The sequence below is a fragment of the Argopecten irradians genome, chromosome 7, assembly GCF_041381155.1.
Source record: "Argopecten irradians isolate NY chromosome 7, Ai_NY, whole genome shotgun sequence".
NCBI lineage: Eukaryota > Metazoa > Mollusca > Bivalvia > Pectinida > Pectinidae > Argopecten > Argopecten irradians.
The window spans coordinates 28,652,801-28,679,043 of record NC_091140.1 but is presented as its reverse complement, the minus strand read 5'-3'; the positions used below and the strand labels follow the sequence as shown (position 1 = coordinate 28,679,043).

General features: G+C 34.6%; 2 protein-coding genes across 2 annotated transcripts; one reads left to right on the top strand and one right to left on the bottom strand.

The window, feature by feature from the left end:
- Positions 1 to 261: 261 nt before the first annotated feature.
- Positions 262 to 13,490, bottom strand: LOC138328052 (uncharacterized). The gene is made up of 12 exons (XM_069274649.1): positions 13,340 to 13,490; positions 10,439 to 10,562; positions 9,623 to 9,778; positions 8,226 to 8,296; positions 7,478 to 7,523; positions 6,946 to 7,016; positions 5,966 to 6,050; positions 5,418 to 5,578; positions 4,119 to 4,323; positions 3,470 to 3,556; positions 2,787 to 2,882; positions 262 to 2,616 (listed from the first exon to the last, which is right to left on the bottom strand). Exons 1-12 carry the CDS (start codon positions 13,345 to 13,347, stop codon positions 2,323 to 2,325), a joined length of 1,404 nt encoding a protein of 467 aa, XP_069130750.1. The 5' UTR covers positions 13,348 to 13,490; the 3' UTR covers positions 262 to 2,322.
- Positions 13,491 to 17,790: 4,300 nt separating this feature from the next.
- Positions 17,791 to 19,782, top strand: LOC138327123 (E3 SUMO-protein ligase ZBED1-like). Its single transcript, XM_069273107.1, has 4 exons — positions 17,791 to 18,463; positions 18,844 to 18,976; positions 19,240 to 19,402; positions 19,591 to 19,782. Exons 1-4 carry the CDS (start codon positions 17,791 to 17,793, stop codon positions 19,780 to 19,782), a joined length of 1,161 nt encoding a protein of 386 aa, XP_069129208.1.
- Positions 19,783 to 26,243: the final 6,461 nt, after the last annotated feature.

Below are 26,243 nucleotides of genomic sequence, written 5' to 3'. Positions count from 1 at the left end.
TTATATCTCCATAACATAAAAAATCTATTCAAATTAATCCTTATAATTCAATTTATTTAATATAATCTCTTCAATATTCAGAATTCATTTTGGGGCTATTTTGTCTATGAAATCATTACGCCGTCATCTCAGCCAATCAGAAGCAACGTTACAGACAGCGACGCCATTTTTTCCTTTATGGGCTGATAAAGTAAATTTTTAAGCCAATGAAAATGCTCGTAACAAGCAGATTTGAATTATATGATGATAACCTGATATATGCTAGCACAGTACAACTTGTCTTAATCGGATGCCAGTATATTAGGCCTGTATAGACAAAATTTTAAATTATAGTGTTTTTTCAATATTAAATCATGCAATATAAGCCGGAATAAACAAGGATCCAGATTGTACAAGTGTCAGTTTTGACAGGTTACGCTGTACTATCAGAGTTAATTAGCTGAACTGTTTAATACATATGTAATTAAAGGGAATATCAGGGAAATATTGCATTAAAATTTGCATCTGATATATATACAAACAGTTTTAATGAAATGTAACGCAGTTGGCATCACTGTACTTTGTAAATTTACATGTGTTCACAGTGTGTGAACTGTTCAAATATTGTTCGTTGTCCGCCATTACTCATGGTAGTCCGACGTCTTGTATGCCGAACCATGACCTGTGCCATTTTGTCGAGAATTACTTTAATACTCTAATGTAATTATTATTACAGTTGCTTGTTTACCTTATTAGATGTATGATCTTAGTTGAATATCAATTTTATCAGCTTTTTGTGTATTTGTATAATTTAACTTGCTTAAAGGTGATCCACCGCCGACAGAGCATAAAGGATATTCATCATTTGAACAATAATTGGTGTTTAATTGTATATATATATATATGTCTAATTAACACAAAAAATAATATAAAATGATTTATTTCGCCTTTGGTGCATGCGCAATCAGTACTTCATTCCATATAGGATATAGTGGCACGGAATTTTTTCGGGATGCAATTAATTATTTTTCATATATTTAACTTGAAGTCAAATTAAAAGCTCAAATTTTTCAGTGGTGGTAACGGTGTAAAGTAAGTAACTTTTGTAACTAAAGGAAAATACTTAATCGTCTGCTCCTGTTTTTGATAGTGCAAAAAATACCATTTGTCAGCGGTGGAGCATCTTTAATCGCATAGCTAGTATCACGGTGTCAATTGAAATAGCTAACAATATGGCAGAAAAGTTAACAATACTTTCTGTTTTATTTTTTCAGGGGAATGTAGAACACTACTTTTATGTTATATTTTGTTTCGTGGTTATTTAACTAAATCAGCTTCACTTGATGTGCCTTTGAAATAATGATTTTCCCCAATATGAATATGATTACATGATATGAAATGTTACTTTTCATTTTCTGCTTTGTTCATTGTTATATATTGATCTTTCACAATCACAAACTTTCTCAAATAGTCAATGATATCTAGGTGGTCTAGGTATAGGATTGAAACAACTGAAAACTTGAATAAAGACAAATAGAAAAGGCTCTGGCTATGACTATGGCTATGTTTGAAGTTTAATTCTTGTGACGGTTGGGTGCTACAAATATGGTCGGTATAAAGATATTTTTGCTTTCTTTAATAAAATTCTGTACTATAAACATTGATAAAAGAAATAATCAAATAATATCAAACATTAGTTACAACCTTCAGCATGAAACATGAAGCATCACAGATGATAGTCATGTTTGCGATGAAGTATTTCGAACATACTATCACCTAATTACACTCTATCACATGGAGACAATGGTTGACATTGTTGTCGCTTTCATACCTACACGTGTAATACTGGCTGGTCTAGGGCAATACACTCATGTCGCCTGAGGCTGTATTGCATGGCTACCCATGCAATAAAGCCTCGTGACGTCACGGCGTCAACAAAATCTCTATTTCCTCGGTAGAATTTTAACATTTTTTTCACAAAATTGACTGGTTTTACTATAAAAGATGCAAGCAACGGAATTTGTGTTGAAAATATCACGTAATTTTTCATGTATGGAAATTGACTTCCAGTCGTGGATTTCTTCGAATTTATTTCAAAATGGCGGGATATTATAGTTGTAAAATTGCAGTAAAACGTCGTGGTATGAAAGAAAAATACTCTTTCATAAGTGGATATGAAGGATAGGGATATTCTACCCTCGGGATCACAAAATGTTGCAAAACCCTCGGCAAGCCTCGGGTTTTACTACATTTTGTGACCCTCGGGTAGAATATCCCTATCCTTCATATCCACATATGAAAGAGTCTTATAGTCTTACACTACATCAAGTACCCTAGCAGTTGCTAACGCTTATTGATAGGCTGAACGGTACCCCTAACAAGGAGAGGTCCTTGTCTGTGTGTGACCATTGCAGGCCACACTAAGTAGTCGAACCTATCACCAGATTTGGTGAATTCTTTAAAATGGTCTTTATTGAATTTTTCTCCTTTATTGCACTCGGGATATTCGAATTCCATGCGTGGACTTTGCATTACCATTGCCCAACATATATCGGTACATCTGTCGACGAAATCTTCTAGTCGGTGCATTGGTATTTTTTCAAATCCTTCAGGTGATCCTATTTCCATTTTCACTTTCTGAGGAAAAAAAATCAAATTATGCCATCACTCATATATGACAACAACATGAAAATAAGTAGTGATTAAAATAATGGCATATTTAAATACACCACATGACCCAGTCTCTAAGGTTTTACTATGATAGGTGTAATTATAATTACAGCGTTATATATGAAAGTTCATCTCACCTTTTGAACAGCCGAAAGGTTTTGTCCAGAAGCCAGTTTTTGTGCATCTTTCAGGCTTCTCTGCACTTCTATTGGACTTTTGATGTCATTGGTTTGCTATTTGAAAGCAAAAAACATATGTTAACAACATATATAACAAACATGTTGTTTTTAAAAAAAAAGTTGAAAAAGACTTAAGACAAAGTAAGTGTAAATATTATAACATTAATATATGAGAAGAAAGGAAAAAAAGGACTAGGAGAGAGAAAGAACAATCTGTTATCAATGCGGTCCGTCTAACATATAGAGTATACCACTTCTTACACTAGAAAAATTGTTATTAATACATATTATGGGGATTATAAGCATTGAGACATGAGGCTTATTGGGCCTGTATCGTTCACCTGTACTAGGCCAAGAACAATCTAACAAAGCATTTGCGCTTAATTCTTTCATTCCTACAGAAAAGAAGAAAAAAAAGATTTTAACGAATTTTCTACATTTCTGCTAGTGGGCACCACTCTTAAAGTCCTGGTGGTCAGGCCCACCCTTTTTTCAAAATTGGTCCCCCTTTATTCAAAGAAACTGCAGGTCAAATATGGCAAAATCCACTCAGCCATTCAAGATTTTTAGGGATGTTTGTAAAACGTTGACGGTCACACACACCATGACATAAAATGATAATTTAAAATGAACACTCATACCTCTTTACTATTTTCATCCTGCAGAAGAATGGTTTGCATTTTCGTGAATTGATCATCGGCGATATCGACGCATTTTTCGTAACTTCCCTGTGTGGAAAGCAAATAAGATTACCACATAATGATAAGTACTTTGGAAACATTCAATTATTTAAGTTTAATTATTAATTAAGTTCATTTCTTTCTCAATAATACTTGATTTATGTATACTTGTTGAACCCCAAATGTTTAAGCTTTCATAGTCACACATCGTGATTGAAATAGTATGCACTTAAAGCAATGAGATATATGTAACTATGAACTGATTAATTGTGTATTTTCTTTCTTGTCTTTCATTTGAAGTTTTTTCTTTCTTTCATTTTATTGTCATGTTATACAGAACAAAATGTATTAAATGATAACTTATTATTAAACGTTATTTTGTATTTGCCTATTCAAAATGTGGTTTGTTATCTGGTATTTAACATTGCTTATAGTAGCAAAGCTTTAAAAGTTTAGGAAAATCAATGCCAGTCTACCAATATTTCTAGATAAGTGATCTTATATAATATGACAAGTAGACATATCCAATTTTATGATACATGTAATTGCCATTCCATTAAACAATCTTCCTAATATCAAAAAGAAATATCTGGATTTACATTATACATACCTTAAGGATATACAGTAGTATGTCGATCCCGTCGCGTTCCGTGACTTTGTCATTTTGTTCGGTCAGAATCTCAATCGCATCTGTCCAATCATCATCGTACAGCCTACTGTATTGTTCTCCTAGTTTTTGAGGTCGTTTGGGGTCACTAAGGTCAGCTATATCTGGATTATCTCGCGTTAGTTTGTCTCCTGTCACCTTACTCATCCTGTGAAATATACACGAAATACATGTACTACACATTATACTGACTCGAGCGAACCATTCTTCCTACTCCGGAGATGCTGAGGGCTAAGCAGGAGTAGAAATTATCACTTTACTACCACTTATAAAAGTAGTTTACTCCTGTTTATCACTCATGGAATATCATGGTCAGAGGACAAAACGCAGAGCTTACCTCACACGGGCGAACGCTCTACAGAAGGCCAAAAGTGAGGCGATGTCGATCGAGACATTAGGAGGAATAACGTTACTTAGAAAGCGAAGACAAGATAACATTTTAAATTTAGTCGCCATTTATGATCATGCAAATAGGGGCAGCAGGTACCATTCATTAAGAATAATTACAAAGTAAAAATTGACAATCATTCACGATGACTGGATCTTCTTTATTCAGCAATACCCGACATAGCACAGCGTGTTGAGATCATACGGTGGAAATTCAAGTTTGTATAAACCTGGAAATACGGGGAAAATAATGAATGATAACCAACTATACATATACAGGAGTTGCAATGCATATCAATATTATAAATTAAAAGCACTTTAGGGAAAGGATGTGCGACAGGCATTGAATAATATTAGATGATTTTTTTTTACAAATCAACCTTACCGTTTCCTGTCCTGACAGAAACTGAACGACAATGCTATATAGGATCTTAATTACAAGTGTATATAAACGAGTGTTCATTTCTTTATATGAAACCTTATGTAATAAGTTTAAAGAATATGGACTCTTGCAGGCTTTATTCATATAAAATCATCACACATCTAAGACACCTTTTATCAATTAACTATATCAATATATATATTTGAAGAATCTCTCGTCAAAATCTATTGCGGAAACCGTCATTTTACATCAGAATTCTGACATCACAATGAATTTCCAGCAAATAAAAATTGTTCTACATAGGTCATATAACACTGGTGACATATTCAAAATTATGAACAGGGTAAATCACTGTATATCAGGCGGATTATGTAATGAAGCTAAATACTAACGGATTTGTCAGGTTCGCGATTTTATTATTATGCACTTAAATGTTTATCAATGTAAAAGGAATTATAATCTAATACACCTACCGATCCACCCAGTAGTCCTTTTCCTTCTCTGCCTGATGCAATTGTGCCCGTGTTTCTCTCAACTGTATTTCCATCTTATGTATCTTCGTTTGCATTTCCGTTTTCTCTCTCTCGGCATCATCATACATTCCCATTGAAGTATTCGAGCGCAATTGTTTTTCCTGTGACAAAGGTGTCTGATAAATTAAGATGTTTTGTAACATATAAAAACAATCATTCTTTCTTATATAATTACATTATTTAGTGATATCAGAGCAATTAAAATAGTCTGAAGCAGTCCTTTATTCTTAACCGGAACATTATTTACAAGTGTCAAAATTAACGATGCATGTGTAATTTTGGTTTTGCTCGATGTAGAATTTCCTGCAGATTTAGCGAGGATTTCCTTTCGGCACTTAGATATCCTGCCATATTCTATATTATCATATGGCGTTTCATTTTGAAATACCAATAGCAACGTTGAAAGCATTGAAAAAAATGGTTTAGAAATAATTCAATGTGTTATATTTTTTATGAAATCTGTGAACATGAAAAACAGTAATACATACCTGCTTTAGATGGTTTGGCAAATCTCCTAATTTATCTTCGTGTTGTTGGTAAGCTCTATGAGCGTGAACATTATCGCCATAACCACTGCAAATAAAACTTAAAAGTGTAATTCAGTCATAATCTCCATAGCAAATGCATATATCAACAGACATAAATTGCATACCAATGTTCTTATAGCACTTATGACTGTTTTAACTGAACATCCCATAGCATAGTCGTTAATTGAAGTTGAAATACACAGCTTTATTTCAGTGCATAAAATAGAATTGATATTCTTCGTCTTAAGAACAAGATGATGCATTACGCACAAAGAATGATGGTGTTTTGGGTGGCGTATATTGTTACAAAGGAAACTTACTTATAGAACGGAATCCAAACTAGACGGTTATGTGATAGCCAGAGTTTATTATTAGCTGATAGATGTAAACAAACATGTAGACGAACACGTTGTGTTAGTGTTATTTTGGACTGAAGAAGGCTCAATAGTGGCTAAAATATACTCCATAGAAATGAATTTTAATTTTAGGTTGAATTTATTTTGGCCTTTTATTTCGGATTATTAATCCCTTTATATCACTATTATTAGCTGATAACAATCTGATTAAAATACAGATCCTTATTATCACTACGTGGGATAGAGGAACGGAGTGGTTATAAGAATCTGTGTTTTAATCAGATTGGCTGATAACATAACTTTTACTACTGAAAACACATGTAAATATACATACCCAAATACAATATATAAATATGAGATCCGACACGCTGGCTACTTATTGATTAGCCCTCGTAACGTAGACATGACTCAAAATTCACTACTTATTATGCATGAGCAATGGTATGTGTAAGAAATCTAAAAAAATGCAGGCTTTAAGCACAGCACCAGCCCATCGACCTTTATTGGCAAAGTTATACTGAATGAAACCTGCATTGTAAAATTTCACATAAAAAAAATGTAATTTTATTTCTTCTTGCAGCTTACTTTCCATGTAGTGACTTTGGACTTCTACTGCTTGCTTTCTTTCTTATCTCTTCATAAACGTCCGCTTTTAACTGCGAAAGATAAAATAGAAGTTATTGTACAAGACAATTTAAAAGTGATTGACATTATTTAAAAGATGTATTGCATAAAGGTTCTATTTACACAAGTTGAAATTTACATCAAAATATATTTTATTTCTTAAATATTAAATTAATATTGTCTTTAAATAGAAATCATTCGCTATATTTCAGATTTTAGTTACCATCAATAGTAGACATATATCAATTTTGACACAAACATTAGTACAGTTATCCTATTTTGTACATCATTGATACGCAAGGGGATACTATCACTTGCCATTTGATCGATAACATTTCGTCAGTGATATGTATCACTGATATATCGAGGATGATTATGTATAGCTCAGTATTTTGCTTATTTCAAGCATTGAGTTTAGCTCAAATTAAAGCAAAAAGGATTTTAGTAATATATCAAATATTATTTAGTACATAAAATCTATCATTCGACTTGCATCATAGTTGACCGCAGACATTTTGCCTTGTACCTTTCCTTTGTTTCTAAAATGAAAAGAAATATATATCATGAATGGAGATATAAAAAAGCATTGAAAATATCTAAAATCTTATCAATGAATGCAATATCTCAATATATGGTGTACAGTGTACATACGTGGAAAAAATCGTTCGAAAACTTGAACAAGTTTGGAAATTATGGTATAAATATTTAATGAGCTGTTGATAATTTAAATTCATTTTAGCGGGAACTATTTACTATACATGTATTTTATTTTGGATACAAAATATATAGACATTGAAATGAATATTATTCTTTTAATATTCTTGAGCAATATTTCTGCTACCAAGAATTTACCTACATGTTATACTTAAAATCAGTTATATTTTTCATAAACCAATGATATACATTTCACAAAACAAAAGTTATGTCTTAAATTACTTGAATTATTAAAGACGCTTCTATTTGGCTTTTGTTTCCATAAGATAAATTAAAAATCAAAAGCTCAACATATGCTCCAAAAATCGGTATCTCTAGAAATTAGAAATAATGTTCAATAACATTTAAAAGGCGCGTGAAAGAAAAAGAATACATATCAACAAAAACGTCTTCATGCTTGTCCGCTTTAATGTTTTAAAATGCAGCGGAATAGTGAGATTTCGCCAGAAATGTTCATCGGTCATATAATGGTTCTGTATGGTAAATACATGCATGCATTACCTTTTTTACTCTTATGCATTACTTACGTCTTGCTGGATGACTGTGGAGGTCCGACAGCGGTATTATTTGAAGCTATTCTGAATTCGGCTACGCTTGGCTATAATTAATATAAAGTTATTGTTATCATATAATAAAAAAGTGTTTTATATTCTGGCTTTATGAAACAGCATGCAATTGGTGTAAGTACTTTTTCTCCATTAAATTTTATCGTAATGAATTTTCCTAGATATTTTCATAATTGATGATATAGCTATATGTAAGGAATACAAAAAGAAGTTATCCATGTTTAAAAGGCACCAATAAGATGTAGTTCCCTGATGTTTTAACTTGATAGTATTAAAGTATTAATTTTGTCTGCACCGTACATATATATCGCTAATCTAAATAATTTGGAAACAATCATGTCTCAGAACTATCGCATCAAGGTCGAGGTAATTGTTACAAACATTATAGAGTCCAAGTATTGCTCACCTGGCTATCAGAATGTTTATTTTTCAAAGATGAAAGAGGTTTTTTTAAAGAATTTGTTTTTATTGATTTTGTTTTCATCAAAAGAATGCAATTCATCAGGATAACTAAGTTTATACCAAACTTTAAGATACAGTTGGTCTCCTTCATTTAAGAATAATAATTCATAACTCTTTCTGCTCCCCCAGATGAACCCCGTCCATTTTGACACCAGGGGTCAAAGTCACCATTTCTGCGAAATCTAATCACCTTCCTGAGGACAAAGTTTAGTAAATCTGTCACACACTTAATGTCTAGTAACGATTTTATGAAATTACCTATATTGCTTCTATTGAATTATTATTCATGCAAAATCTGAGTTCATTGTCCCAAAGATGTTTCTGACCATATTTGTTATATCGATTTACTCCTTCTAAGCGCCCGTTGTAAGTATAAAGTGACCGAATGGGGTATGTTGCTTAGTGTCTGCGGTTGCATGCTTCAGTGATGAAACACTATAAAAAGGGCAAGAGTTCTACTATGCAAGAGGACACAACACGCATCGAATACATGTAAACGGGATTATCGCAGTCTCCCAAAACACAAATCGCGCACTTTATACACGCTACATCGAATTAAAGGAAATACCTGATATTGACGGGACGGACGACGAACGCCACGGCATGGCATAAAAAACGTCTTCGACTTAATTTCTTTATGGAATATTACAAAGCGTCTCATATGCATTATTAATCGAAATATATTGCATGTGTTTGAGTTTCATATCAAGGTCAGTTTACTGTTGAATGCGTTAAATAGCCCTGGCTATTGATGGGATGTTAAAGCAAACAACACTGCGTTACATTCAGTAGGTTTGTTTTATCAAGAATATCTTTTTAAAGCAAATTATTTGATAGTTTGTTCACTGTTTTTAAACTAAAATGTAATAAAGTAAACCATTCATAACCCAACTTACAGGACGGTATCCTTCAGTCGTTGACAAAATGAATTCTCGACCCTTGGCGTAAATTGATCTTTCCTTCAGTAGTTTTTCCGGGGCAATATAATAATCCCGATGGACAATATTCTCAAAGTAGGTAAAATCGTTTACTAACTTTCCTTTCTCCTTGTTCTATAAAACATACACTGTACGTTGTTGTATCACTGTATCATTCAGTCTACTTAGATGTAAAGTATTGGTTAGTATGTACCTGCATTTCAATAACATTTTAGTACAATACATATTTGAAAAACATGCAAGATATGGAAAATGTTAAATATTGCTTCACAATTATTCATTTCAGGATTACAATGAGGTGTGCCTGATTCAATGCACACTGTATCAGTATACTAAAATGATCGTAATAATGTGGATATACTAGACTGTTGATTTACATTGCAGATTGTTACTGACATAGTGCTTTTATTTTTATTTTTTTTTATTCTTTTTCTCATTTAAATTATTTATGTTTGATTTATTTAGGTTGTGTTTAAACACTTAAAATAATCAAATATGGAAAATGGTGTAAGAGCTCTTCTGCAAAAGGAAAAAACATTGTTATTTACATTATATTTTGAATAATTTATTTTGAGAAAAAAATAACTTTCACTTACTTTAAAAATTAGATCAAAGATTTCTAAAACTTCTTCTGAATTTAGTACAACCGATGTAATCTATCTCTATTCAAACTTGTAAGAACGATTCGCACGTTTTTTTGTGAAAGCTCTCTTTTCAATGTAAAGCTAGCTAATTGGAATCAATTGCGAACTGCATCATATCCCCTTGTTTTACCTTTATATCGTCTGTTAAACATCCCCAAGCTTTTTTTGAGTCACACTTTATAAGTAGATTGGTATTGTTTGTTTTGATAAGATCTTCTTGCATTTTTGCCACCATGTCCATAACCTCTTTTAACCTAAAACGAACAAGAAAAAGTAGAATTGATTTACAATTTATATGTTTAGTATACTGCCCTGTAGATAGTGCGTTAGAATTGTTTCTGAATGTTCCATTTCATTATTATAACAAAGCGACTAAATGAATCTTTACTCTTCGTCCTCACTGACGTTCAGTTTAATAACGTCTCCCCTTCTTGACGCCGCTTCACTTTAGGCCTCGAGTTGAGCGTTCGTCTCTGAATGAAGTATCTGGGTTAAATTCCCTGGCTGAGACATACCATAGTCTAAGTGGCATCTCCTGCTACTGCTTTGCACTTAGCACAAAGGAAGGAAGTGGTGGGACGACTGGTTTAACAGTTGTCAGTATTATGCAAGGGGGATGGGGAGATACATAGTTGTTGTCTTTGACGGTACGTTTCACTGCAATAGCACTATCAAACGGGCAAAAAGTTTCGCTTTTACAAATAGGTACAAGAACACTGTCTCCAAAAATACGCATACATGGGAGACCGTCCTTAAATGGCATTGTCTATTAATAGAACGTTTACATTATCAACCAAACAAAATATATTGTTTGTTTACATCCTATTAACAGAAGCCTTAAGTGGCGGTCTGCTAGCGATGTTGATCTGTTGTGGCCGATTGGGTTGTAAAAGTCTTTTGAAAATCCTGGTCCAATTGATGGTGCTATCTCAATGGAGCTGACAGCAAAATCCACAGAATATCACAACCGATACCGTCACACTATACTGAATAAGTGCAAAATGTTAGCGCTTCGCATCAGGTATTAAAATATATTATCACATGTACTATTTTTGTAAAAGAAAACACGCTAGCAACATTTTAATAATGGAGGTGTTTAATTCGTCCAAAGAAAGAAAAACTTTAATGGGGAAAAATCGATATCTTTAATTAAGTCGACTTTTACGATAATGTGATAGCATAGCAGGTACATTTCTATCACTATCCTACAGGGAGATTGATTTGTCAAGTTACCAGTATCCAAAACTTTTGATTGGCTGGCATTAATTTAAATTACTGAGGCCCCTTCCGATGAATCCACAAGCTGTCCAAATATGTAAAAGCCATTCAATATGAACCAAACACTAGCTTTTTCAAAGAAATATATCAAATAAATTTTTCATGAAATGAAATCATATTATGTGTACGAAATACGAAGTAAAAACTATATATTGTAAAATTTGTAACATGAATTGCTGTTTTTATATCCATTAACCAACTATATTTTGTCTTAATTACTACAACAGTCTAATCTATTTATTAACTTTTTTTCTAACAGAGGACCCTATTGATGGTTACCTTTGCTATACAGATTTTATATCCTCGAAACATCACGTTACTAATGTGATCCCAATATTGATTGTTATTCAAGATTGATAGAATAGTCAAACAGTCTATGGTGTTATAACCGATAGGCATGTTACTGAAAAAAACATTTCATATCTGACATTTGATCAGAAGCACACCAGAAACAATTTGTCGTGTGATAATCTTATTATTAAAGTAGATCCTTGGGTTATTGAGGGATTTATTACTATAGATGACACGTGAGTCCTTCATTTTAATCCAAACAACAAGCTAAACAGAGGAAGCACCCTGAATCACATCCAAAAAACTGGAGAGGTCTTGGCCTCGGTTTTCTGATGGTTATCATCTCCAATATGGACAATAAAGCAATGACACATACTATGCATCACTTTTGAGGTAGCTATTTGTATTATATATCTTAAGGTTGGAGACAAGGAAAACAGAGTAAAAGATCCTTCTTTCCACTTACTAACAGATCATATGGTGGTCGCTGAATATCTCTCTGGGACCTCTTGTTAGCCGATGAAATAGAACTACACTTACAAAATCCACAAATCAATAACATAAAATTCATATCGTTACCACTGTACAAAAAACTAACGTTGTTTCGATGTATTTAAGTCAGCCACCAGGAGATGGGGTGAATAGTAGACTTTGAATTTAACTTCAAATTGATATAACTGTTTATATCACCATTCATTATTACAACGTTACTTAGAATAATATAATGTAGGTAATTCCAAATAATTGTTGCATATGAAATAAAGCCAAAAAAATAAACGGCGAAAGTAGGACAACGATGCATTCCACACAAAGATACAGTGGCCCTTGGTTAACATATAAGGCGATACATGTTTGTATTTTTATGTGATTTTCTTATATTATAGATCTACAGTATTTTAAAGTTGGCACTTGCAAGGTTTTGATAGTAGGAGAAAGTTCACTGTTGGAGTGTTCTTAGTAAATGTGTATTAGACTCTATAGCAGGATGTTAACCAACTAACCGATTAGCTACCTAGGTAATTGATAAAGAACCATACACATATGTAGGAAGACATTTCAAAACGGAAGTGACCAACCACTTGGTGACGATTTCACATACTGATACACGTATATAGATATTCTTAGAATTCAGTTAAGTGTAACTAATAAATAAGACATTGTATCTCATGTATTTACTTCACTTCACACTTGATTATTTAATTTCAGCATAACATGTTATGTGAGTATATATTATCGATCTCTGACGTTATTTACCTGCTTTAAAAATACAGTTAAACTTAGTCTTTATAGCTCGATGACTGTTGAATTGTTATTGGGTACAATAGAAAAGTTGTCTTATTAAGAAGGTATTCTTTATACAGAGGTTTGTAATATGTTCAAAAGTGAATGTATACTTAGATACCTTATATAGAAGATAATGAAATACAATAGATATAAATATATTTTAAAAGTAGGTACTCACTTCGGCATGTTGACAACAGTATAAACTTCCTGGTTCTACCATCTGTTAGACACTCATACATATATGTACAGGTATTGCCTGCTACCTTAAAATGTTCAGGTACACATATATAAAACACATACTACCGAGCTCTATTCAAAAATTAAATGTCTCGTAAAATAACGGTGTATGGTTACCTTATTTAGGTGTAATATTAATCAATGCAATGCATCAACAACACAAAGTCGATACTTGTCTATTACACAAACATTGCTATCGTACCAGGATGAATGATATATTTCGGAATATGATGAAAGGAAAGAATGTATACCGTAATAGTGTCACTACTTAGTGAAATATATTTGAAGGCAAGGCCCTAAATGGTGCAGCCGGATGTTTTTTAAACCAGTACAAATTGATAAAATGTATGGAATGTGAATAAAGTGGAACTTTTTGTTTATTTTGTATGTAGGTATTCACACTTTATATTTCGTCCGCTAATCCCTATTTAAGAACAAAGAATCGATAGTTTCGTAATAGATATATATATTATATATATAATGAATATTGAATTTAATAAAAAAAAAAAAACCTATTTACCTATTGTACAAAATAGATTAATCCCTGGTAGGTTTATTGAACGTGGTAGCCACATCGCAAACTTCGATTTGGGGAATCATTGGTAGATTTCGCATCTGAAAAAAGTGGGAAAATTCATTTTATGTATTTACGAAAACAAAGGTTTTAGACCCTGTGTAAAGGTTTAAGACCCTGTGTAAAGGTTTTAGACTAAAGGTTTTAGACTCTGTTTAAAGGTTTGAAACCATGTGTAAAGTTTTAGATCCAGTTTAAGTGGCATTTTGTAAGCCTATATATCAGTTCCTAGGTTTACTAGACCATAAATAAGTTGCTAAAAGTGTATATGCACCCGTCCTTCCCTTAGGTTTTACAGTTGATTCCAAGGTTATTGTGTTATTTATACATGTTTGCAAAATATGCAAAACAATTGAACATATCAGTTTAGTAAGTATACAGGGTTCGGTAAATATTTCTGCCCCCAAAAACCATGCCTTTATGCTTACTGGTGTCTATAACATGCTCAAGGATTTGGCCGGATTCGATTAACACGCGCTTCTAATCCATTTTGACTTTATTGTTTAACGTCATGATTCTTCACAATGTAGACTGTCGTAGTTTTTATATGATTTTTTATGGAACGTGTTTCGAAGTTTTCATTTCCCAAGGCTCGCAAAAAAGTATACCTGTTTCATTTGCCGTGCGTTCCATTTGCAGATTCGTACCACTAGTTGTATCGATACGAATCTGTTGTACTGTATCTCAAATGGAAGGCGCCGTACCAGCAGAACTGTACCAGTACAAGTGGTTCGTTTCCAGAAGCGTACCACTTGGATCCAAGATGGCAGACTCGAGATTTTTCAAATGTTTTCTTTGTTGAAAATAAGACAGAGATTATTTATATCCAATAAAATCACATGGATTACATATTTCAATGTATTCCGAAACTATTTAGGTATTACTTTTATATCAATTTTATTGTTAACAACGAAAATTCTTGGCTTTTATATTCGAAGCGTATCTTTCATATGGGTGCCGCCATCATGGAAAAATCCAAACGCGTTTCATTTGGCGGTGCCGTATTAATTTAGTACAACTGGTACGAATCCGCAAATGGAGCATATGGAACATCTCATATGAACACTCATTTGAGATAAATATGAATTTATATAAGCTGTAACACAAATATGAGTCGTACTATCTAGAGTATATATAGCATAGAAACTTGTACAGAGAATAACATCCAGTTTGTCTCAAGTTTGTTACAAACATTTTACATTTCTGATGAAATGAAATATTCTATAACCCTCTTCGAAAAGCGCCCGGAGGACTTAAAGATGCTCTGTGTAGACAGACGCTTCACTATCAGGAAGCAGGTCATGGAAGTTGACCAACAGCTGATGAACGTTCCTCAATAAATCCGCTCTAACATCCAGGACAGTAATCTCAATGTCGATCGCTATATAATCAATAATCGTCTAAAATGAAACATACCACTAAAGTTAGACCTGTTTTTGAAACGCGCAGAAGGGACAAATACTCCTTAAAAATTTCCTTAAACGGAACTCGGAAATGGGAGTTGGTCGAAAACTAAACATTGATTGTACAATACGATATTTTTGATAACCATCTGAAAATTGCAAAAATATTAAATTGATTATCACTTAGATGTCACCATTTATTTATTTGATAATTCGTTAGCAACGATTTAATACAAGTGGTACAAATGACGTGAATTTACCAAATTATGTAAGTCTTTTTCATGATGAGACGATAACAAATTATAATATACAAAAAATGGAATTAAAAGCTGAATGGCGTTGATGAGGGGATAGTCTTAGTTATTGATATAGTAACTATAGAAGAAAAAATATCTAACTAGTAACTTCATGTCTTACACGGAACTCACTCAATTAAGATTTTTTTAATACAATATGACCAGAAAAAAATAATTGCAGGATGGACCATGGATACATTGATCTATTAACAGTATACAGTTGTTGACAGGGGTTGAGGGCAACAGATGATTTTTTGGACCCGAAGGTCAACTGTTGCCCGAGGCCGAAGGCCGAGTGCAACAGTTTGTGTGAGGGTCCAACAAGTCATCTCATCTGTTGCTCGAAAACCTAGTCGATAACCGTTTTTTTATACCCCATTTTGACGTCTTTCCGGTCTAATAGCACATTTAAACAGTGGACTTTAACAGTTCTTAAGATATAATCATTATATATGCCAAAGACATATGAGAAATTTTGCCGGTTGTTTTTTGTCATGTGTTACTAGTGATAAATCCACTTTGATTTAGTTGTCGATCAACTCCTATTTCCGAGTTCCGTTTTAGTAAAACCTTATAATGATTATATCTTAAATGATAGAAAATTTCCTTAAACGGAACTCGGAACTGGTTCTGAGTTCCGTTTTACTACGGAACTCGGAAATGGGAGTTGGTCGAAAACTAAATTAAAGTGGATTTACCAATATTAATACATTAAAAATGCCAACAAACAACATTTCTCATATGTCTTAGTGATATAGAATGATTACATCTTAAATGATAGAAAACTTTCCTTAAACGGAACACGGAACTGGTTATTAATCCAATATTAATCCATTAAAAAGGCCAACAGGCAACATTCTTAATATGTGCAAAGCACATTGACAACTTTTATCTAAAATGATAGAGAATTTCCTTAAACGGAACTCGGAACTGGTTCCGAGTTCCGTTTTACTTAAACGGAACTCGGAAATAGGAGTTGATCGAAAACTAAATTTAAGTGGATTTACCAATATTAATCCATAAAAAAGGTCAATAGGCAACATTCCTAATATGTGCAAAGCACATTGACAACTTTTATCTAAAATGATAGAGCATTTCCTTAAACGGAAATAGTTGTTATTTGAAAACGTATTTAAACTAGCTCTATCACAAATTATCCATGACAAAACACAACAGAGACATTTGTAATATGTTCAAATTACATAAACTGAATTTTCTAAATTTCATTTTAAAAAACAAAATCCTTAAACGGAACTCGGAACCAACTTCAGCCTCCCGGTGGGGGTGGAAGTTCGCTTTGGAATGCATAATGTGGGCCTACTGGATGCGCGAGAGTATGTGATGGAGCTAGTGTGTGTATGTGTGCTGTATTGGAACGATTGTGAGTTAGGAGTGAGAATGTTTTACCTGTAAATATAATGATTATATGTTGTCGTCGCTGGGACCTCTAGTCTGTTGTGTACTATGTCCACCATGTTGTATGTGTGTATTTCCGTCGTGCGTGAGATGTCGTGTGATTGGATGTAAGTGAGGGGTGTGTGTCTATCTGTCGGCGCCGGTAATTGGCCCAGCTTGGTCAATATACCACCGACGCACGTGTGACCGCTGGGCAGTCTAGAGTAGCTTCGTTGAGCTGGGGGCTGTCCAGTAGATGTCGTTGTATGTAGTCTCTGTGTGAGGGTTGCTTGTTGTGCTAAACTTAAATAGTGAGTCCATGTTAAACTGTGTCACTGTCATGTCCTCCTTGTGTGTGTAATATGTGCGTGCATTGTTGGGAAGAAGCCGGGTGCTGTCCCTTTCTAATTGTAAGTGTCCTAGCGGCGGCCTAGGTAAGAGGGCGGCGTGCACGTGTGTGTACAATGTATGTCACCTTTCACCTATAAAAGAATTAATAAACTTATAGAAACGTTCACGTGAGTTCTTTATTTCTTGCATGTGGTATTTATGCCTATAAGGCCCGAAACCCCTTGCCAGAACCTGGGTCAGGTGTGGTATGACGTGCGACCGTTCTCGGTGATAGAAAACGAGGGATTTGTAAATATGGTCACTGTGCTGAAACCCAAATATGACATGCCAGGTAAGACACACTTTTCTACAAAGGTTATTCCGTAGTTGTATGATGATACAAGAAACAGTAACCAAATGTTTGCAGAAAGCTGACTTTGTGGCCCTTACCACCTATGCCTGGACATCAAGAGCAACCCAGAATTATAACACTATTACAGTGCATTTCCTTGACAACTGGGAACTTAAATCATTTATGCTGCAGACGAGGGTAATGTATGAAAGCCATACAGCAGAGCATTTATCAGAGCTGTTGATTAATGCTGTAAATGAATGGAACTTGAAACGGCATGATCAGATGCCTTCTCTCACTACTGATAATGCCAAGAATATTATCAATGCTGAACAACTTGCTGGGTTTCAGCCACACATTGGATGCATTACCCACACCATAAATTTGGCCACACAACGGGGATTGAAAGTTCCTCAGCTAGACAGGCTCCTGGGAAGGATTCGACGAGTTGTGACTTATTTTCATAAAAGTAACATAGCAATGGCTATTCTAAACACCAAACAAACCTTGCTGGAGCTGCCGCACCTTAAACTGATCATGGATGTTTCCACGCGATGGAACTCAACCTTTAACATGTTGGAGTGCTTCCTAGAACAACAGCCAGCGATAGAAGCTACCCTGCTGAACAAGGACTTGAAGAAAAACTTCAAAGATGTGTACACAATGTCTGGAGATGACATATCAACAGCAAAATACAGATCCTTATTATCACTACGTTGGATAAGAGGATCTGAGAACATCCCATTAGGGGTCACGTCAAGATGGCCTTTTGAAATAGCCAATCAAATTGGCACTGCCAGAATCTTGACTGGGAACGAAAGAGTTTGAAAAAGCTGTCCAAATTATTTTCGTGTATGTAGTCATCTCGCCCGAAGTGCACAATAAAGCTAATTGCATATGTATACTGGGGCGAAAACACGATTTCAAATAATGTTGTAAGTACACGTGGTATAAAGGTCATCTGGACGTGAACCCTTATGGGATATTGTCAGATCCTCTATTGAACGGAGTGGTTATAAGGATCTGTGTTTTTATCAGATTGAGTAATAGAGGTTTTAAAACCCATAAAGAAGGTAACTACAATACTATGTACAGAGAAATCACCAACAGTTTCATTAATTCATCCCCTTAAGGAAATGCTGCTCCAACAACTAAGGGTTATCCAGAATGACGATGGAAACGTTGTTACTGCAGCAAAAGAGGCCATGATAAAGGACTTGGAACAAAGGTAATTAGTTTTCTATTGGTTGAAATTCATTTTTTTTAAATTTATAAATGGAATTATGTTGTATTAAGTTATAGAGTGTACTGTTTAGCCAAGGTTACAGATGAGTAAGACGATTTTAATTATCATACATTTACGCCAAAATTCTTTTATTGATATAACTTTATTATCGAAGTCTTAAAATAAAATGTTATCATATATAATTCATAAAGCATCAGGAATGAAAATATTGCAAGTATTTACATGATTCATTTGACATTTAACAGGTATAGCGACCATACCATGAAGCTGTTTCTACATGAAAGTTTCTGCATAGATCCAAGGTTTAAAGGCATGCCCTACCTGGATGATGCAGCAAAAGAGGAAGTGTACAAATCCTTGGCACAGAAAACTGAACACGTTGTCAAAACGATTCAGATGATTTCTAAGGTATGATAGGTATCCATTTTACTGAGTTAAATATTTGAAATAATAACAACTAAAAAGAGTGTAGACTGTAGACAATATCTCAATTTATTAAATCACACAGCACAATAATTTCAACAAACACTACACATATAACACAGAAATTAATAATATATATACATATATATTTCTAACTTCTATTTTAAATTCAGATCAAGACTGAGAAAATGGGTGATGATGAGCAGCCCAATCTTGATCCCACACCTCCTCTTCCGAGTATGTCAGTTTCATCAACCTCAGCTCTTACCTGTACAAAGGCTTCAGATGCTAATCCGGACGACAGTGCGACTCCTTGTAAAAATCAAAATCAGCACTGCACGATCTGTTTGGAGAGGTTTTTGTGACTTGTGTTGAGCCTGCAGTGTCCCTGAAACTTCCCTCTTTTATCAACATTAGCAAGGAGATACTTATGTATCTTATGTATCCCTGCCACATCAGTGGCAAGTGAACATGTGTTTTCAACAGCAGGGGATCTTGTGTCAGCACAAACATCCTTGCTATCTTCTGATCAATTTGATCACTTGATATTTTTGAAAAAAAAATATGGTATAAATTATCATATCAATCGCAGCTTTAATGAAAAAGAACTATGTAAAAGATATGAAACTGTTACTTGTTTTTGTTTGAATTTAAACAAAAAAATCTTGCTTTGGATTGAAAATAGACTTAAATGGTGTATAAGTAAGAATTGATCTGAACCGAACCGAATAAACCAAAAACGGTCAAAATAAAAAAAACCGAACCGAGTTGAAAAATCGTGAACCGTGACATCCCTAATTATTATCTCTGCCTATCTTACTATATTTGAATTTTATTCCACAGCCTAACCAAACACAGCAATTTTGCATTTCAGATCACTCTAAGATACTATTAAACAGTGCTATTGAATTTGACAAAAATATTTAAGAAACTGAAACAAAAAAGCCAATAATGAAAACCAACAAAAAGAAAGTCATTTATATTCGATATCTTAGGTTTTCTAGGGTCACTTAATTACAGAAATTTGACGAAATGATATCTATTAAAATTGCTACGACGTCACTTTGGTTGTGGAAAATCTCATCCAGTGATTTTCTAATTATTTTTCTGGATATTTGATGGTAAGGGTTAAAATAATATTTTATTGATTCCATGTAGTGCATATTTTTCTACGAAAATCGTGCTTTTTCGTGCTACATATATTTAGAAGAAGAAAAAAGAATTTTGTTTAAGTATCATATATGACACGTAGTTTGTGGTGTTCTACCATCATATAACACATAAAATCAAAATCGGCCTTGGGCCGCTGTACACCTACTCCTTTGGTTGAAAATATTGACCGAGGACGTATTGAAACAACATTTAGTAATAACATATCAGATTTCAAACAATCGTTTGGATAAATTAAGTTGCTATCTCAATGGGAAAAACAGCCATGCATGCATTCTACCTTCCAAGATACAACCACGCTTATCGGTCTCGATATCATCTTTAATCACAGCTTCAATCCAATATTGTTAAACTCATTTTAAAAATTACAAGTGTGGACCTCAGGTAAAAGTGGATGGGACTCCCTATCAATTGCTAGTGGGCGAGTTATCACCAAAACGAACAACAAAAAACTATTCAAGGGAATAAAGCGTATGAAGCAGAACTTCAGACTAAAACACCTGTCTTTATTCAAATTTTAGAAAAAGTTGTTTTTAAATATACATATAATCATATTTCATTTTTATTATTAAACATATCTCGCCACCTTTAGTTCATCCATTGAAATTATTGTGTAATGAAATATTATTTATTGGAAAAAATTCGTGATAATCTAAAAGTTGCCAATATTACAGCACTTATAAAGGAAAATGTGAAGTTTACTAATTATAGACTCATAGCGTTCACACCTGTCTATTCAAATTTTAGAAAAAGTTATTTTTTCAATATACATATAATCATATTTCAAGTCATATTATTATTTACACGACCCTGGTTACACACCGCATACATGGGAGGCCGTCCTTACACGACCCTGGCTACACACCACTTACATGGAAGGCCGTCCTTACACGACCCTGGCTACACACCGCATACATGGGAGGCCGTCCCTACACGACCCTGGTTACACACCGCATACATAGGAGACCGTCCTTACATGACCCTGGCTACACACTACAAACATTGGAGGCCGTCCTTACATGACCCTGGTTACTCACCGCATACATGGTAGGCAGTCCTTTCATGACCCTGGCTACGTACCGCATACATGGGAGGCATTCCTTACATGACCCTGGTTACACACCGCATACATGGGAGGCCGTCCTTACATGACCCCGATTACACACCGCATACATGGGAGGCCGTCCTTACATGACCCTGGTTACACACCGCATACACGGGATGCCGTCCTTGTAACATGAGCCTGGCTACACAACACATACACAGGATGCCGTCCTTGTAACATGACCCTGGTTACACACTGCATACATGGGGCCGTCCTTACATGAACTTGGCTACACACCGCATACATGGGGGCCGTCCTTACATGACCCTGGCTACACACCGCATACATGGGAGGCCGTCCTTACATGACCCTGGTTACACACCGCATACATGGGAGGCCGTCCTTACATGACCCTGGTTACACACCGCATACATGGGAGGCCGTCCTTACATGACCCTGGTTACACACCGCATACATGGGAGGCCGTCCTTACCTGACCCTGGTTACACACCGCATACACGGGAGGCCGTCCTTGTAACATGACCCTGGCTACAAACCGCATACACAGGTGGCCGTCCTTGTAACATGTAACATGACCCTGGCTACACACCGCATACATGGGGCCGTCCTTACATGACCCTGGTTACAAACTGCATACAGGGGGCCGTCCTTACATGGCCCCGGCTACGTACCGCATACATGGGGGGCGTCCTTACATGGCCCTGGCTACAAACCGCATACATGGGGGCCGTCCTTCCATGACCCTGGTTACAAACCGCATACATGGGGGCCGTCCTTACATGACCCTGGCTACACACCGCATACACAGGATGCCGTCCTTGTAACATGACCCTGGCTACACACCGCATACATGGGGGCCGTCCTTACATGACCCTGGCTGTTGAATAGACGTTAATTTATTGAAAGAAATAAACAAACAAATGTTTTTACAATTGTGAATTTGATAATTAAGTTCGAAGAAAACGGCAACTACAAGTTAATTCTCCATTCATAAAAACTGCTTGATATTTGTAACGGAAATTCACGTATGCATTCTTTATACTCAAACCAGCATTGATAATGAAAATAACTTTAATCCTGAGTTCGAGAAAACAATAATGTTGTTGGCGCCGTCACGTTACGAAGTTGTAGAAATATGTGTATTGCATCGGTTAAACTAGTATTACACCAGTAGGTATGAGAGAAATTATACATGTCAACAGAAACGGCACTTAAAATTTCATCTCTTTTTGGCCTACATAAATTGTTTCTGGTGTCATGGTTCTTTTTCAAGAGTCTGAACAACACCATTAGATCGGAGAGAACCCTCTTTATGTGTGATCATTGCAGGCCATACTACATAGTCGATGGTGTCTCCTGCTTTATCGTATTCCTTGAAGTAGTCTTTATTGAATTTGTCTCCTCGTTCAGGAATAAGGAACTCCATTCGGGGGTTTTGCATTACCATAAACCAACACATCTCGGTTATTTTGTCGACAAAAAACATAAGGTCCTCCGATGGAATTTCTCCGAATGTTTCCTTCAGTGTTTTAAGCAAAGGCACATTTTCTGAAATATGTTTCGTAGCTCTTCATTTAAATGTATATGCTGATGGTTTACATTTTAACTTATTACTCTTACGTAACACTATGTATATAGATTGTGTAATCTGTTTTAACAATAATACAATACTAACCATTTGTACAGTTGGCAGTGAAACTATAGATACGTATTTTTGGGCGTCTTGCAGACATCTTTGGATTTCGTTTGATTTCTAGAGATTAAGAAAAAGACACAGGTTATGGTCCTATGTTAAAAAAGGAATTTTGTTTTTGAACGAGTCATGCATATATACAAATATGCATTTTTAACTAAAATACGCACCTCGCACAACATACATGCAGCACATCGCATATATGGGAGGCCGTCCTTACATTACCATAGCTGTTAATAGGACGTTAATTGATTAAACAAACAAACAAATATGCATTTTAACCAAAAGTGAATACAAACATCAAGAAGAGATGAAATGGCAGTCAGAATTAAATTAGAATGCAAAAGCAAATATCCGGAAAAAATTGAATCGATAATATTGGAATAACGACCCATGTTTTGGGAAGGAGATATTCAAAATTACCAAAATTAAGAATTAATATTATTAAATTGAAAATAACAAATATTAATCCTTTTTTCTTCTTCTTAATGCTTTGTATTTTTGATGTGAGTGTTGATATTATAAACACGCACGTTCTTTACCCACAAAAAACCTTTATAAACACGGAAAGACTCATGCTTAAATGGGCCTAGATGTTACATAGTATTCAAATTAACCAACCAACCACTGCTCTGGTATGGTAAACGATTCCATCTTTGCATATTACAGAGTTAGCTCCCTTGCGGATAGGTATCGATTGTTACGTCATTATTTTGTGAGCGCAATTCACATTTTTTCTCCGAAGAGTATGACGTTCCGCCCGCAAACACATAACGTCACTATCAATACCCGCAAGTACAGACAACTCTGTAATATGCAAATAAAGAATACCATTACTAAAAGAAAAACTCTTTTACACATAATATTTGTAATATTTAACAGAACATGATACATGATGGGTACTCTGGTTTTACTCCACCAACAAAGCTGGCATGTCCTTAATTGACCCTGGCTTTTAATAGGACGTTGAACTAATAAAATCCATGTACTTTCAATCATATATCGTCGGATTTACATTAGTTATCTATCATTTAAAGTGTCAATGTGCAATAGACAAACCCTTCTCGGGTTTCATTGTCAGTTTCCTTGCTTATTTATGTTTTAAGTATTACGTAAATATTTAGAATGTAAAGAAAGTTCGAAGACTCATTTGGTCTTTGCAAATATCCTACTTTTAAAGAAGACACTGTATTATAAAAAATAAGATATATCCTACCTTGCATATTAATTATATTTAGACGTGGCCTCACCTCGATAACTTTTAACTCGCAGTACTTCCTAGTAAGGGCTGGTTCTCTGTAGTTTGTGATAAGTTTGGATGACTACCTGGTCAAGCACAATTACGTTTTTGTAGACAATACCGTTACTCTGTATATACCTTTTCAATAAAGCATTGGAATGTAGAGGGGTATTATACATGTGGTAAAGTGCACAATGGCTAGAGGTATATATACATATATCGACACAACTTGTTCACTGATATCGTAAGATAATGTTATAATATTTTTTCCAATAAACATTGGATCACAAAAGAATATTATGAGGTAAATACTGTTTAGGAAATGGCTTGTTGTATGCGTTTTCTATAGAACGGAATTACGTGATAAGGGAGATAACACCCCAATTACGTCGTTCTGCTGTTTTGTCCATGAGTGAAGTTTAAACATTTATGATGAACCAGTACATGGGAGGAATTGAAACTACTCGAAAATTATCTGTAATTGTGATTTCTGCAAACGTTTTTTTGTGTGTTGTAAGTCTGTATTTACGTTTACAACTGAAGTTATAAATTTAGTATTGGAAGCCTGAATGCAGAAGAGAGGATGCAAAATGAAATATTGTGTTTGTATCTCTAAAGATGTTACATTACGCCAAAAATACCGGTAGGTTGGTGGTTAATGAAATTGCTTAGCAGTTAAATATATCATAAACATTTTCCCAATAATAATTTAAACGGAATTTAATGAAAATCTTTTTTTCAAAACTGATAAGAAAATGTGCCAATACACTTTCGATAATCCATTGCTTTCAGGACATCACAATCCATGGTTAGTTGATCAAGGTTTTATTCATACTTTAAGTATACTCCTATTCAATGCTCTTTCTGGGTATCTTTTTTTTCAGATCTTCAACGAGCAAGTAGGCGAAAGGACTATCTATACTATAATGACTGTAGCGGTAAATAGGACGTTAAACAGATTAAAGCAATATGTTTGTGTATTTATGTATCGATATCATTTGCTACGTTCAACTGGAACAATAAATAATCAACAAAATATGTTTTTTAAACTTAAATATTTTTTTTCAGCTATGATATGGACATTTCTAAAAAAACAAATATTTTCTCCCACCAATACAGAAACTTCCCTTGTATGCTATATGTTGAGTGCATGTTTTGGGGGATTGTGGTATGTTTGAGTTGTGACTTTCTATAATAGTGGATTTCTTGCCCTTTTGATCAACAAATATTGTTCTGCAAGATTTTGTTTGTTGTTGATTATATTAACGTCTCCTATTTTAAAGCTTTGGTCATGTAAGGACGGCCCTCCCATGCATTGCTCCACAGACTGCGGTATATTTATGTTGTGGTCTTCTTGTAATAGTGGAAACTGTTGCCCTGTTTAATACAGAAACTTCCCTTGTATGCGATATGTTGAGTGCATGAGGCGTTTTGGGGGATTGTGGTATATTTGAGTTGTGACTTTCTATAATAGTGGATTTCTTGCCCTTTTGATATTAATAAATCAATATTCTGCAAGAGACACGGAACATGAAGTCATTAGTTCATATGAGGTGTATGTTTCATGATGATTAGGGTTCCAAAATCTCTTCAATTAGAACGTAAACGATTAAGCAACTGACGACTATTCGCGATACTTAATCTCCTCGAACTATTA

Excerpts from the sequence above, each read along its gene's own strand:
- LOC138328052 (XM_069274649.1), bottom strand. Across the intron at positions 5,579-5,965 it reads TGCCAAACCATCTAAAGCAG|GAAAAACAATTGCGCTCGAA; the intron begins GTATGTATTACT and ends CCTTTGTCACAG. Across the intron at positions 3,557-4,118 it reads TACTACTGTATATCCTTAAG|GGAAGTTACGAAAAATGCGT; the intron begins GTATGTATAATG and ends CTTTCCACACAG.
- LOC138327123 (XM_069273107.1), top strand. The coding sequence starts at position 17,791 with ATGATACAAGAAACAGTAACCAAATGTTTGCAGAAAGCTGACTTTGTG. Across the intron at positions 18,464-18,843 it reads CAGATCCTTATTATCACTAC|AGAAATCACCAACAGTTTCA; the intron begins GTTGGATAAGAG and ends TACTATGTACAG. Across the intron at positions 18,977-19,239 it reads ATAAAGGACTTGGAACAAAG|GTATAGCGACCATACCATGA; the intron begins GTAATTAGTTTT and ends GACATTTAACAG.